The sequence below is a fragment of the Lemur catta genome, chromosome 3, assembly GCF_020740605.2.
Source record: "Lemur catta isolate mLemCat1 chromosome 3, mLemCat1.pri, whole genome shotgun sequence".
In the NCBI taxonomy this organism is placed as follows: Eukaryota; Metazoa; Chordata; class Mammalia; order Primates; family Lemuridae; genus Lemur; species Lemur catta.
In genome coordinates, this window is record NC_059130.1 from 54,111,221 (window position 1) to 54,127,114 (window position 15,894).

At 44.1% G+C, this 15,894-nt stretch overlaps 1 protein-coding gene across 3 annotated transcripts in view; it reads left to right on the forward strand.

Annotated features, from left to right (window-relative positions):
* Positions 1–15,894, forward strand: part of TGFBR3 (transforming growth factor beta receptor 3) — a 286,700-nt gene that overhangs the window by 119,806 nt on the left and 151,000 nt on the right. For all 3 annotated transcript variants that reach the window (XM_045547542.1, XM_045547545.1, XM_045547544.1), the window contains exon 5: positions 14,422–14,605. In XM_045547542.1, coding sequence (XP_045403498.1) covers positions 14,422–14,605 — 184 coding nt within the window. The remainder of the gene's footprint in view (positions 1–14,421; positions 14,606–15,894) is intronic.

Consider the following 15,894-nt stretch of genomic DNA (forward strand, 5'->3'; position numbering starts at 1 on the left):
TCCCTAGGATTTATTCTAACTCACTGGGTTAAGGCTGGTGAATGTTGTTAGTGAGTGGCCCGTGGCCCTTGTGAGCTTTGCCTGGGTGTATTTTTCCTGAGCAAGACATCCTGTCCGGGAGGGTTCACGCAAGTGTAGACTTTTCCTGGCTCTAGCTGGACTTGTGTCATGTCTGTGTGCAGGCATGGGCCCCAGGCCTGTGAAGGCTTTGCTTTCATTCAACAAATCGAGGTCAAATAAACTTGCTTTCACTGAGGAGGGAAGGTTGGTGTTTCTTCATGTAGAGTCCCATGACGTCCTTTAAGGCTTTGTTGTCAGGCTTATCTGGTAATCTGATGCATCTGCCCTTCCCAAGTGTTGGGCAATTGTATCAAATGTTGCCTCCTGGTGCCCTTGGCTGACGTGGTGGATGACCTCCAGAGAGCTATTTGATAGAAAAAGTGTTTTGTAAAGGGAGGTTGCAGAATATTTTATGTTCATGTAATGGCAGGGGGGAAAAATCTGTCTACTGGGAGACTCTGGGAGGCTGACTTGAAAGCCCCTGGCTGTGCCTTAGTCCTCTCAGAAGTTGCAAACAGTGATGCCCATGGTAAGGGTTCTCCATGGGTGGCTCACACTCCCCATCTCAGAAAGCGACTGCAGGATGGCCGCACTCTTTCCTGGGCACTGATTGTTGGGTTTATTTGAGGCAGCCTGGTTCTCGCACCTCAAGTCCCCATTATCTGACTCACTGGCTTGGAAGCTGCTTCTGATTTCTGCAGGGGAGGAAGGAGCCCCTTTAGCCTGTCTTATTTCTCTGTCCTGGGTAGAATTTGTATCCCAAGATCTGCTTTTGCCCTTGGTTCCTAACACCCTCTCCTTAGAAGGCCTGGGGTCTTTGTTGCAAATGTGGGTTCTCAATGCCATTGTGAGAGGGGGTCACCGCTGGTCTGTCTCTGCCCTGCTGCATTTGGATGGTGAATGACAAAGTGATACTAGGATCCAGGGTGTCCCTGAAAGTCAGGAGCTTCTCCATATATCCCCTTGGCAGAAGCCCACAGAGGTCACTGCCCATTTGATCTCCAGCCCTTTCGTCTTTATCAAGGAGAGCCTATTCTTGAGATTCTATAGTTCTGGGTGTGATACAGGCTGCAAGGTGAGTTTAGAGCTGCTGTTTGGAGCCCAAACTGCCCCAACCCTTGAAAACAGGGTGTTTATGTCCTTTTCTAGCAGTTTGGACAAGAAGGCTGTGGTCCTGCCACATGAGGAGTGAATCACGGCCTGTCAACCTCCAGATCTGTGAGACAACCCTCATGGCCTGTTGTGAGGATACGTAGACGTGTGTGTGCGTATTCTGCTAACGTGTACAGGGTGTGCCATGTGCTAGGCACCCTTCTGAACCCTTACATAAAGGACCTTATTTAATCTTCACAGTAAGCCTGTGAAGTAGGGCCTATTATTATCTTCACTTAATGAGAAAACTGAGATAAAAAGGTTAAGTTTACATACACATGGTCATACAGTTAGTAAATGGTGGCTATAGCCCATATAAAGTGCTTAGCATAATGTCTGGCACATAGTAAGTGCTCAGTAAAGATTAGCAATAATAATACTTTCCAGAATGGAAAATGGGGATCTCATTGGAGTCACACTGCTGACTAGAGGGCATGAAACTCTGGTATCTAGTCCGGAGCCACTAATGACTGTCCCAAGTACAGGGCTTCAGAATTGAACCCTTATAGCCAAATCGGGGCATCAGGTTAGGTTTGTTTCCACAGTGTGTTGTGAATGACTTGTTTCAGTACTGGGATCTAGGTCATGCCAATATTTCACTTGGATAAGGATTTTAAAACCATTTCTTGATCCGTTTCCCAAGAACGTTTTCCCTCTGGGCTCCTGGTTGAACCATCTCTGGATCGGCTCCACCAGGATGCCTTGCTTAATCTTTGCATCTGTCCTTAGCCCTCTGGGGATCATTTTTCCATCGACGCTAAATGTGTTCAGTTCCGCCTTCTTAGCTTTGGCATAGGAGACCACCTGGGTTGTCTTCAGAGATTTTGAAATGCAGACTGGAAAATAGGGGTGCGCACAAGATTGTGGTCTGCTAAGAGGGCTCTGCCTTTGTGTGAAAGCCAATTTTAGGAAGCCCCAGGGGGTCCAACCAGTTGTTTTGAGCTGGAGGCCCAACCCTCCATTCTTGCCTCCCAAGGAAATGTCCTTTAGAACCTCTTTTTTTCCAGACTGTTCTTAGGTTTGTGGTTGCTGGGCTGGAATATGTAGCTCTGTGTCTCCTGGGGCTTGTATCAGCTGTTCACAGGAGCTATATCAGTCAGGGTTTATCCAGAGAAACAGAAGCAGTAGGGGATATATATGAAGAGATTTACTGCAAGGAATCGCGATTGGCTTATGCCGTGTGAGGACAGGCAAGGCAAGCCAGAAATCCACAGGGAGGGCTTCAGGAAGAGTGGCTGGTACCCTCGGACGTGATTGGAAGCTGCTGTCTGCAGGTAGAGTTTCTTCTTGCTCTTAAGGTCTCTCCACTGATTGAATCAGGCCCACCTAGTTATCTAGTACAATCTCCCTTCCGTAGAGCCACCTGATTATGAGCTTTAATTACGTCTACCAAATACCCTCACAGCAGCATGTAGATGGGCGTTTGATTGAATAACTGGGGATGACAGCCCAGCCAAACTGACATATGCAGTCGACCAGCACGGAAGTATTTACATCTTAAGTTGATCAGCTTGATATTCTTGCCGTGCTGTGTCCGCTGTAGTCTCTATTCAACCATTTTAAGATCCTTGGTCAATTTGTTGTTGTTTCCTATAACTTGCCTGCTAGCCAAGTGATTGTTTTGTTTCCGTACCAGTCATTCCTAGTTCTGTGTGCCCTTCTGTTCACTTTCCCCTTCATGGCTCCTCAGGCTGCTGGGGAAGAGGGGACAGAGCGGACAGAGAAGAAAACATCTCACCAGGGAGAATCTCTGCAAGAGGCAGAGAGGGGCAGTCTCACCGCCTTGCCTTTTCACTCTCTTCAGAGCCTGGGGCCTGTTCCTTCACATTTGCCTACTCAGTCTGGGTGGAAAGCTTGGCGTAGGTCACCTGGGTCCTTGCTGACCTGTGAGCTGGTTGGTTCCCTCACCAAAGGGAGATGACGTGTCCAGGCACATTCAGTGTCTACCTTCCCATAGTGGAACGAGCATAGTTTCAGAGTCCAGCAAACAGTTTGAATCTGCACTCATCCCGTGCTAAAACTGCGTTGTCTTGTGCTTTACCTAACTGCTCAGAGCCCCAGTTTTTTTCAGTTGTCAGATGTGAGGATTCAGAATCTATCAAACGTGCACTTAATACAGGGCCTAGGGAGGCTCCTGTCTACCCTACACTGCTGATTTCTGAGTTTGGTAGCTGACTCCTTGATGCAGGAATAGAAGGAGCTCTAGAGTGAGACACAGGTCTGGTTCTGTTGTCAACCCTGCTATCTTCCAGCTCTGTGCCTTGAGCCTCAGTTTCCTTGTCTGTAAAATGGAACTGAGATTATCAGCTTTGATGAAGAAGAATCTATAAAGAGAATTCTAGGAACCTATTTGGAGCCAGGCGTCTGTATACTTCACTTTGTGCCCTTGAACCTTGCTTGGCAGATTGGATGTAACTTAAAAGAGAAAAAAAAAAAGTCCTCCCTAATGAGGGGTTCCCTGGGAGCACGTATGGAGGGCAAAAATAGATCAAGGAATGATCAAGTACTTGATCAAGTACAAAATGATCAAGTACAAAAATAAATCAAGTAATATCAGTGATGCCAACATTTTATTGTTTCCTAAAAAACACCCTTTGGATGGAAATGCGCTTTAGATGAAAATGCTCTTTGAATTTTGGGGCAAGCTCCTCTTAACGTCATGCTAACATTGGAAAATGAGAAAGGGTAAAGTTGGGAGTCTGGGGAGATTATTTTGTAAAGCTAAGGAGGATCCCTGTGTGGCCTGGGACTCTACTTTGGAAAATTGCATTACAAAGCAGCTCACACTTCATTAATTTGGTAACCTGTGGGGACTGAGTTCATTTTTCAGATGGAGTGAGATCTTTTGCTTCTCTTTGTGTGTATATATACTCACATGTACTGTTGTTTTTGTAACGTTTCCATGGGAGATTAGAGTATTGCTTTTGTATTAGCTCATGTTCAAGTCAGTGCATGTTTGTATTTGGAGAGCAGCATCTCAAAGCTTTCCTTTTGGACATGTGTAAACATGTAGGGCATTAAGAAGACAGGGCTGTTTCAATCCTTTAGTTTTTTTATATTTCAGTAAAAATTAAAAACAGGATGATCATGAAGGTTTTGAGAAAAATTAATAGTTGAATATGTTTTAAGTCATTTTATTGGAAGAAAGCAATCTGGTTTGGGATACAAAATAAAATCACTCAAGAATTTTTAAGATTGCATGGATTTGTGTTTCTTCAATGCATGATTGTCAGATACCATAATCACATGGCTCATGAATATGTAGTTTTGCAAATTATAAATGTAGGTCCATGAGCATGGAAGTTATTATTTCTTTGAAATAAACTTTTTTAAAAAAACAACATTGAGTCATGATATATGTTAATAGAAAACATGTTTTGAATCACATTTCATATCATGTGGCTTCAGAGGAAATAGGCAAGTACAGTCCTCCCAGGAATTGGGTAGAAAGAACGTGTGATTTTCTTCTTTCAGAATGCAGGGTTCAATTCTCATTTGGAAGGTAAATATTTCAGTAATGTTCCAGTAAGGTTGTTTTTGCTGGACTTCGTGTGCACAAAATATATGAAAGCATAGCTCCATAATGCCTTTCTGTGTGGGGGCTGTTAGGAGTTCAAGGGCCAATCTGTAGATCCTACTTACACCTGAACATAGATTCTAGCGACATACCTATCTTCTTTACTATGTCTTTTTTCCCACCTGGAATTGAGCTAGCAAATTCTTAGCGTGGCAGGTGTTTCTGCTTCAGGTTTTCTTTGCTTTGTTTTCCTTTTTCTATTTGCCTAAGCAGACAACTCCAAAAAGAGATTTGTTTGTGCAGGAGTCAGGAAAAGGGAAGATGAAAACTGAAAGTTGAGTGTAGGGCAAGACAGAAGAGGGGGAGGAGTTGCTCCTGATTGTGCAAGTGTTGAACTTCCACCAATGCCAAAGCCGTGGACATGCAGGCAGTTGGGTGTGCGACTTAGAGTAGCCCCCAGGGCCTGTAACCTGAACTGCAGGCACTCACCCAACTGATAACTCAAGTTCCAAATGGACCACAGCTGAGCTATGGGTGTGCGTGTGTGTGTGTGTGTGTGTGTGTGTGTGTGTGCGCGTGCGCGCGCATGTACATGCTCATAAGTGCGTGCGTGTGAGATTCCTGGAACAGATTTTCCTCTGAGATCTCAACAGGCTTTTCTTTATTATCTTTGGGGAGCTATGGCTTCTCCTGTTTCACAAGGCCCCTTTTTTCTTCTTCGATGTGCAAGGAGATGACTCCATCCATGACTTGGCTTTACTCTCTCCCTCTTGGCTTTTCCTCACCAGTGCAGGGGAGGAAATCTTGCTTATTCTTCAAGCAATCCCATTCAAGCTTTATGAAGATTATCTAGAGTTGAAGTAATATCATATCTGTGGCCTAGAACAGTGTTCCTCAAGTATGCATTGGGTCACAGGTGATGGAGGATTATCATGTAGTTTCCTAGACCTTACGTTCCCCACCCCCCACTGTCCTGGAATCTGTATTTTAACATACCTTCTGTCTGTGACACACCGGTCTGAGGATCCCAGTTTAGGAAGCACTTGGCTTGAGATATTTGCTTTTCTTTCCTTCCTTCCTTCCTTCCTTCCTTCCTTCCTTCCTTCCTTCCTTCCTCCCTCCCTCCCTCCCTCCCTCCCTCTCACTCTCTCCCTCTCAGACCTTGCAGGGATGAAGAGATGTTTTCTTGACATTGATTTGTGTTGAGCCCAGACCAAGAAGCAGATGGATGGATGGACATTATCAGTTCATGAACATGTTCCTTCCTTAGGGTCATATTGGGGGAGGGTGTAGAGCAGCCCTGTCTAGTAGAAATATAATGCAAACCACAAATGCAATTTTAAGTCTTCTATTAGTGCATTTCAAAAAGTGAAAGAAATAAGTGAAATTAATTTTAATGACATTTTTAACCCAACAGATCCAAAATAATATCACTTTTTTAGGTGACAAAAATATTCTTTCTTTTATTTCAATAGATTTAGAGGGTACACATGGTTTTTTGGTACATGAATGAATCATGTAGTGGTGAAGGCAGGGCTCTTAGTGTACCCATTAACCAAATAGTCTACATTATACACAACAGGTAGTTTTGGATCCCTTATTCCTCTCCCACCCTCCACACTTCTGAGTTTTCAAAGTTCATCATACTACTCTGTGTGACCATGCATACCCATCATTTAGCTCCCACTTATAAATGAGTACATGTGGTATTTGTTTTTCTGTTCCTGAAATACTTCACTTAGGAAGATGGCTTCTAGTTCCATCCAAGTTGCTACAAAAGACACTATTTCATTCTTCTTTATCACTAATAATCCATGGAGTATGTGTGTATCACATTTTCTTTACCCATACATCAGTTGATGGGTAAAGGACACGTAGGTTGAGTCTACATCTTTGCAATCGTGAATTGTGTTGTGATAAACATACAAGTACAGGTGTCTTTTTGATATAATGACTTCTTTTCCTTTGAGTAGATACCCAGCAGTGGGATTGCTAGATCGAATGGTAGGTCTACTTTTAGTTGTTTGAGGAACTCCATACTGTTTTCCATAGAGGTTGTACTAATTTACATTTCCACTAACAGAGTATAAGCATTCCCTTTTGAACGCATCCACACCAACATCTGTTGTTTTTTGACTTTTTAATTATGGCCATTCTTTCAGGGCTAAGGTGGTATCTCATTGTGGTTTTAATTTGCATTTCCCTTATGATTAGTGATGTAGAGCATTTTTTCATATATTTATTGGCCATTTGTATATCTTCTTTTGAAAAATGTCTGTTCATGTCTTTTGCCCACTTTTTGATGGGATGGTTTGGTTTTGTCCTTGCTGATTTGTTTGAGTTCCCTGTAGAGTTTATTGATCCTTTGTTGGATGTGTAGTTTGTGAATATTTTCTCCCATTCTGTAGGTTGTCTGTTTGCTCTGTTGGTTATTTCTTTTCGTATGCAGAAACTTTTTACCTTATTTAATTCCCATTTATTTACAAAATAATATCACTTAAACATGTAATCAATCAATAAAAACCACGTGGCCAGTGGCTACTGTATTGGACCGCATGGCTGTAGAGCAAGGATGGCCTCCCTGGGCCCTTCCAGACACGTGATTGTGACACCATTCCCATTTCTTCGTTCTTCCTGAATATGACCTCAGAGTCCTTCTTTGCACAGAACTTTAGGTGGGCACTGCTGATTAATTGGACTTCAAGATTCATTCTGTTCATTAAACAAACACTGAATGATTGTCTTTTTTGTACCCAACACCATTCTAGGTGCTTTGGGTAGACCCGTGGACAAAGCAGACTAAGATCCCAGCCTCTGAAGGAGCTTACATTCTAGTGGAAGGACATAGGCAAGAAGCATAATAAATAAGCATATTATATTGCTATTTTAGAAGGTAACAAGTGCAATAGAAATGAAGTAGGTTTGGGGGAACCAGCATTGCTAGAGTGGGGGCTGGGTGGTGGGGTTGTAATTTCAAATAGGCCTCACTTAGAAGGTAAGATTTGAGTAGACTTGAAGGAGGTACGGTGAAACTTAATTGCCACCTGTGATCTAGTGTGGCTTGAATTTTCCTCAGGACCTTTCATCTGGGAGCATTCTTTCTGAGGCGGGACGATAGAGATTGGACTAGATGAGGCCTCACAGGGTGGCACTATCCACAGCAAAGCTCCTCTGTTTCTCCCCACTGAAGACTAAACCGACTTGGGGGAGGCCCGGAGAGAGCCTGTGATGCAACCCGCCAGGCCTCTGAGTCAGCTGATGTGCTGAGATAAGTGCTAAAACGAAGAAGCTCAGTTCCAGGAAAATGATGTCTGTACCCATTAGCTGGGACTCGTGCGCTTCACTCAGTCTGGGGAGATCAACCTTGAGGCTTCCGTGGATCTGCCTAGGACTTTAAGAGTTAAAGCTTAAGCACAGGTGTGGAAACAAAAGGGCTGGTTGCCTCTTTTGCTTTTTTCATGAACTTTTGGATGAGGTTGTTGAATCTGATCCAGAAAAAATAATAAACTTGGCTCTGGTTGCCTAGCCGTAAGTTCTTGTAATAAAACTCCCAGCATTGGCAGATAGAGTAATGTTCTGCTCTTTAAAAAAAAAAGTCTAGTAGCATAACCAGAACTTAAAATACAAATGTTGTGCAAGGTTCAAGTAGAGAGAAGAGATGACCCAGTGTGCATCTGACTTAGCATCCCAGGATCTGTTAGACCCTAAAGTGCTTCATGGTTGCCCCTTCAACAAATCCTTGCTAAGCATCGGAGTTTTGGAGCTCAGTGCTCTGTTCATTCCCACAGGAAGACATTTGTCATGTCAGCGAATGTCAGAGGATTAGGTTTTAATTAGCGAGCAGGAGGAAAGTTTTGTGGACTGTGGGGGGAGACATGCAATAACTAAATGTGCTTTAATAATTGGTTTTTAGGTGGAGTTATTAGGTGAAAAATCAAGTCATTAGCTTTACAGCCTGGCCAAAAGCTCATTTCCTGGGCAGTGAGGGAAGCAAGGAGTTTAAGTAACGGGAATGAAGAAATTATAGCATATCTTTTCCTGTAAGTAACAACTTGGAGCTTTCGTTCAACCAGCAATTATTATTTTTTTTTACCACCTTGCTTTTGAACTTGGACAATAACCAGCAATTATTGAGTCCTGTTTTGTGCCCAGTACTGTGCCAGGCCCAAGAGAGTCAGGATGAATACCATGTTCCATTGGCCCTCAAAGTGGTGTTCTTTATCAAGTGAAGGTGCCAGATATGCTGATAAACAGTAGCAGTTCATGTGAGAGAGGGGACAGGGACGGATCTCCTTGGAAGCTGGGTGGGGCAGAGCAGTTCAGGCAGGGGTGCAGCAGCACGGTGCGTTCTGCAGCTGCGAGTAGTTCTCGGTGCGTGGGGGAGTAGTGTGGACTTGAGGGGGCGGGAGGCCCTCCCTGGTCATGTGACACGATAAGATGCTTGAATGCTATTCTGCATCACTGTGTGTTTACTTTTTAGAAAGCCTGCCCAGGTGACAGTTATGGAGGAGGGATAGAGGAAACAGGAGGGTAGGAGGTGGCTGTTTCTGTTTGGATAAGACTTAAGGGCCAGAAATGGGGTAGTATTGTGGCAAGGACCCACGAATAAGGTGAAGGATGGGAAAGTTTCTGCTATTTTCTACAAATATAAAATCTTTGCGCGTGTGCTCACGTTCTCTCTCTCTCTCCCTCCCCTACCTATATATATATTTTTAATATATATAATATATATATTTAACAATTTCACATTTACTCATTGTGACAATTAAGAACTGTATGTTTGGTCTCTGCCTCTTCTGGCATACAGCTCCTAACACCCTTGTAAGGTAACCTCTGAAGTGCTAAGTGCCTTTTTGTATGCTAATGATGACTGGTAGCTGGGGGCTCCTGGGTGGCTTCTGGATGGGGGCTGGTTGCCAGGGCAAGCAACTTTGGGATTAGAGGGTTGGAACTTTCAGCCCACCCCCCTGGAGGAGGGGAGGGGAGAGGGGCTGGAGATTGATTTAATCAATCATCCTGCTGAAATGGAGCCTCTGTCAGAATCCCTGATCTATGGGGCAGGGTTTGGAGAGCGCTGGGTTGGTGAACAGTGGAGGTGCTGGGAGGGTGGTGTTCCTGCAGAGGGCGTGGAAGCTCCTTGCCACGCCTGTCATACCGTGCCCTGTGCATCTCTTCCATCTGGCTGTTGTTCCTGAGTTGAATCCTTTATAATAAATGGGTAAATGGGCCGAGTGCATTGGTTCACACTTGTAATCCCAGCATTTTGGGAGGCTGAGGCAGGAGGATCACTGGAGCCCAGGAGTTCTAGACTAGCCTGGGCAACGTAGGGAGACCCCCATCTCTATAAAAACAATTTTTTTTTAAAGTTAGCTGGGTGTGGTGGTGGGCACATGTAGTCCCAGTTACTTGGGAGGCTGAGGCAGGAGGATCGCTTGAGCCCAGGAGACCAAGGCTGCTGTGAACTGTGATGGTGTGTGGCACTGTGCTCCAGCCTGGACAACAGAGTGAGACTCTGTCTCTAAAACCAAACAAACAAACAAATGAAAAAGGGTAAATGTAAATAAAGTATTTCCCAGAATTCTGTGAGCCAGCTAGCAAATAATTGAACCTCAGGTTTTTTGATTTATAGCCAATCATTAGAAGCACTTGGATTTTCAGTTGGTGGTGGCAGGCTTATGGGACTGAGCCCTTAAATGGGATCGGGTGCTATGTCCAGGTAGATAGTGGCAGAACTGAATTGAAATAAGTGACACTGGTTGGTATCCAGTGAGTTGGGGAATTGTTTGATGTGGAAAAAAACACCACACATCTGTTCTCAGAAGTGAACTAGTAAGAGTGGTGTGAGTATAGAGAAAAATAAGCTGTTTTTCTCCTATACATTCATATAGTTATTTTCCTTGCAATAATTATTGCAACTCTCATATTAGAAAATTATTTTTCCTTTCTTATGTGTTTTGCTATTCTCTCTGTATCTTACGTTCTTACATAAACTTTAACACAAACCAGACTCTCACAAGGATACTACGTCATGAAGATTAAAGCAGGGTCTGCAGCATTGACTGGTAGAATAGAGGAATGACATGGATATATCATGTCTTTCTTTCAGCAGGGCTCTTGGCAGGTTCTAGCATGATGCCCTTACAAAGATGAGGAGAGTTCTGTGGGGTCACTCTGTAGTTGGCTGAACGACTTGGGACCCCAGCAAAGACTGTTAATACGCTCAGGTTAGCGTGGGAGTGTACCTGTGAATCACAGATTTCAGCCTCGTCTTGTTCAGTTTCTTAGGGATTTAGATAAAAATGTAGAGGGCATGCATATAAAACTTAGTTGTTTAGTCCACACCTGGAGACCCCAAATCTTGTCCCAGCACCATGTTTTGGAGAAGCTCTGGCAACCATAGTGTTTGGGGAAGGGTTGAAGAATTGGGAATGTTGCCTTGAAGAAGTGAACAGGTGATCAAGGTCAGATTACATCATTAAGCAAAGTCTCCTCTTGGGAAGAAAGAGGAAGGAATTCTTTGGTCTGGCTGAGACTTGTGAATAAAAGGTGAATCTTACAGATAGAAAGAACGAACTGAAATCTTCTGTCTTGGGAGCTAGTGAGGTCTTCTTTCTGGAACGGTTCAATTAGAGGCCAGCTGTGACCAGGAGTCAGAAGTCTCCTGTTCTGGTCTGGCCCTGGGGCTGATTCTCTGACCTTGGGTAGGCCATTATCCTCTCTGGGGTTTCTGCCTCGCTCCTGTGGAGATCATAGTAGCCTACATCAGGGGTCCTGAGGATTAGAAGGAAGTAACATCTGAACAGTACCTTCTAGAGCTCCTGGGGATTGGGGGAGGCCTCTGCCAGCTCTAGCTTTGTCAGAGCCAGGAGAGCTGGCGGTCAGGAGAGTATGCGAGCTCACCCCTTGCTGAAGCAGAAAATTTCCACTGACCTGCAGTCAGGGACACCTCACTGCCCCTGGCAGCCTTGCTTTCTTATTGGAATGCGCCTGAGGAGTGGCAGCAAACTCCATTGCCAAATTCCTCAGCCCTGAGTGTATGAACCTTATTGCTGCTGGCTCGGAAGACGACGACAGACGGTGTGGGGAGGCATCAGCAGGAGTCATTCCTTTTGGAAGAATCAGTTACATCACGGCATCGCTTTTTAATTACTTCAAGATATATTCCGACGTTGCTCCTGATTGCTTCTCTTATTTACACTGTTTGCTTTCTTGCCTCCGGAATGCACCACTGTGATATGTCTCACTTTCCACTCTGAAAAAAATGTGCTCTATGGATAACATATTTAAAACCCAATTATAGTTTATAGTTGTAACATGACCGAGAAGTAGATATCCAGGGACATTTGCCTAAACGTTCGTAGATATCCAGGGACATTTGCCTAAACGTTCAGGCTGTGCTGGCAGTGGGACAGAGGCCTCTGGACTACTGTGGATTGTTGTGGTTTTTTTTGTGTGTGTGTGTGTGACAGGCTTGATAAAAATGCCTTTTTAGCATAAGTGCTTTTCAGTGAAAAGATTTTACTCCAGTGCTCCAGTCAGAAAGCCAGATGAACACTGTTTGAAGTCCAGTGCTGGTGAGTGGCTAGGCCGCAGCGGAGTTTCACACAGGTGGGCATGGTTATCATTTGGCAGAAGAATAGTGCAGGCCCTTTTTCTTATGCAAGTGACCTCAAAATGAGGTCAAAGCTAAATGTTCCACACTGGTTTTGCCCACGACCGGCATCAGGACATTTGGAAATTACCACACTGGACAGCACCTCGCGGTGCCTGATGCAGTAAGCGGTACCTCTTGCAAGCGGCTGTGAGTGACTAGCTCAGGTCCTCCCCAGCCCGTACAAACCGGAAAGGCAAGGCGCTCTCTTTCTTTCCTAAGTACTAGACAACACAATTTCTAGCATAGAAAGGACTGTCAATTGGGGGATTCAAACTGGGGATCCAGTAGATGTGTGAGTACTGGGAACATTCAGTCAGTCTAAAGGGAGGAGCAGGATTTCTCAGTTTCTGCACTGTTGGCCTTGTGAGTGATTCTCTGTCGTGGGTTGTCCCGTGCACTGCAGGCTGTTTAGCAGCATCCCTGGCCTCCACGCAGTAGATGCTGGTAGCACCTCCCTCCCAGTTGTGATAATCAGAAATCCTTCTGGACATTGCCGCGTATCTCCTGGAGGAGAAAATCACCCTGGTTAAGAACCCCTGGGGTAGAGGAGGCTGTGAGGTGTCCACACTGGGCCTGTCCTATAACAGTGCTCTTCAGCCTGTGGATCACTGGGTACCCATTAACGTAGGATTTCTCAAATGTGGCTATTGGAATCACCCAGGAAGCTTAAAAAAATTCCAATGCCTGGGCCCCACCCCAGAGATTCTGACTGGTCTGGAGTATGGCCTGGGCATCAGGATACTTAGAAGCTCTTCAGATTATTCTAGTCCTTAGCCAAGATGGAACTGCAGCAATAGGTACATCATGGAATCAGTTAAGTACCTCTTTGCCAGCATTTGAAAAATTATGTGTGTGTAATTGAATAGAAAATATCAGTGCCTAGCACAATAGCTGCTAAATACCCTCGTGTGTGTGTGTGTGTGTGTGTGTGTGTGTGTGTGTGTGTGTGTGTTAACGTTGAATACGCTGCTGTAGGCAATAGACCGTTTATAAAACTGCCACCCTCAACTTGCTTCTTAGTCTGGCTGTTTATAACCCCTTCAAAAACTGCTCACTTTTTGCTAAGAATAAATATTAATGTGAAATTTAATACAAAATGTTTAAGGTTCTGTGACTTGGAAATTTGTGGGCCCTTTTGCCCACATTTTGAGTTTTACCTTGACATTGATAAAATCACTCATTTTATAAATGCTAGCCAGTGAAGATGGCATGCATCATTTTACCAGCAACTAAATTTGATCATAGTACAGCAACAAGATGATTTTCCTCCTTAGTATGTGTTAATTATATATATACCATGATAAGCTAGGTCAGTGATGGTCTAAATACATCCAGCAAAAATGTGGTGCTTGCATAAATCATCCTGAAAGTTTTATTAGGATTAGTTTAATAGCCTCTTGACTCCATTATCTGTGGGAATTTGGGGGTCTTACAAAATAAACTTATACACATTCATCTCACTGCCATGAAATGGAGTAATGTGGTAGAAGACTGGCAACCTTTGGCTATTCTTATCTCAGAGCTCAGGAGAACATACACTGTCATTGAGCCCCTGTTGTGGTGAGTCTGTCAGCAGACGCTGCAGCTCCGGAGGACCTGGGAGTCATGTTCAGTTGCTAGCAGGACTTTGGGGTCGCTTGTCCTGACCCTGAATCCCATTATAAGCTCCTGGGAATACTCAGCAAGGCTTCCCCCTTGACTTGAAATGTATTACTTGGAAGATTGGCTGAAGATTTAGATATCTGGAAAATAGCAGTGATAATTCTTATGATTACTGACAATGCACAATGCCATTATTCATCACAAAATTCTTTCAAAGTTCAGAGGGACATCCTACATTGGTAGTTTTGCCATTATCTGAGAGGACTAGGCTTGGGATTATTTCTTGAATGAGCATTTGAAAAAAGCTGATCTGCCTATATAACAAAGAGGAGAGGTTTGATTGACAGATGCCTGTTGTCTGAGAAGCATTTTCTCTAGTTATAATTCAGCTGTGGGTGACTGCACTGTGTTAAATGTGCAATTCTATTTCCTCTAGGTGTCTGAGGGTTCTGTGGTCCAGTTTTCATCAGGAAACTTCTCCTTGACAGCAGAAACAGAAGAAAGGAACTTCCCCCATGGAAATGAACATCTGTTGAATTGGGCCCGAAAGGAGTATGGAGCAGTTACTTCATTCACGGAACTCAAGATAGCAAGAAACATTTATATTAAAGTGGGGGAAGGTAAATTCTGTGTGGCTTCAGTTAATGACTGATGTACAATGGTCCATGTCCCCTCCTTCTTGTTTTCCTTCTGAACAAACAGGCCTGGTGATAGCCAAGTGAGCAATGGGGGTAGCATGGTTGAGAGAGGAGGAGGTTGCTGTGTAGGATTCAGGAGACATCCACACACACAAGTCAGAAGAAGCAAGTGGTGATGAGAAGGTGAGGGTGTAAGAAAGGTGGTGACAACTGATTGTATGAAGGAGGAGTTTGCAGGACGGTTCAACAGGTGGGTCTTCCCCTTCTTGTTATCTTGTAAATGTTTGAAGCCAGCGTCAGTTTATGAGGTTGAGACATCAGTTACATTTTGGATAACAGCAGAGGAAAAGTGTTTTAAAATATACATATTTATTTATTTTTCACATAGAGACCGGATCTTCCCATGTTGCCCAAGCTGGAGTGCAGTGGCTATTCACTGGCACTGTCAGAGCATACTGCAGCCTTGAACTCCTGGCCTCAAGTCATCCTCCCACCTCATCCTCCTGAGTAGCTGGAACTCTAGGCACATGCATGGCACCCAGCTTAAATATATTTTTAATACTAGTGCCTATTATATGGACAAATTATTAGAGAAAGGAACTGTATGGCCTTGATAAGGGATTGCCTATTTCAATTTCCTTTCCTTGCAGATGGTTATAAATATCCAGTGACTCAATTTTGAAAGCCTATTTTTTAAGAAAAATTTATAACTATCTTTAGTTGAGCATATTTGAGACCCCGCCCCCATAAGTTACTAGGAAATAGCAACTCTTGTGAATGGGTCCTTGTTTTAGACAGGTGATCACGTGAGCACTACATTTCAGGTCTTCAGGATCCAGCTGCTTTCTGTTTGAGTCTTCAGCTGTGATTTCCTACCCCACAGACAGCATAGCAGGGAAGGGTGGGTTATTGAATGGATGATCCTGACTCTTGTTTGGATCTGGGCTCCTTTAAAGTGTATGAGAGACAGGCCAGGCATAGTGGCTCATGTGTGTAATCCCAGCACTTTGGGAGGATGAGGTAGGAGGATTACTTGGGCCCAGAAGTTTGAGATCAGACTGGGCAACAGAGCAAGACCCCATCTCTACAATAAATTTTAAAGAATTAGTTGGGTGTGGTGGCATGGTGTGTGCTTGTAGTCCCAGCTACTCAGGAGATTGAGGCCACAGTGAGCTATGATCGTGCCACTGCACTCTAGCCTGGGTGACAGAATGAGACTTCATCTCTGAAAACATTAAAAACAAAATAGTGTGTGAGACAGGTAGAGCAAA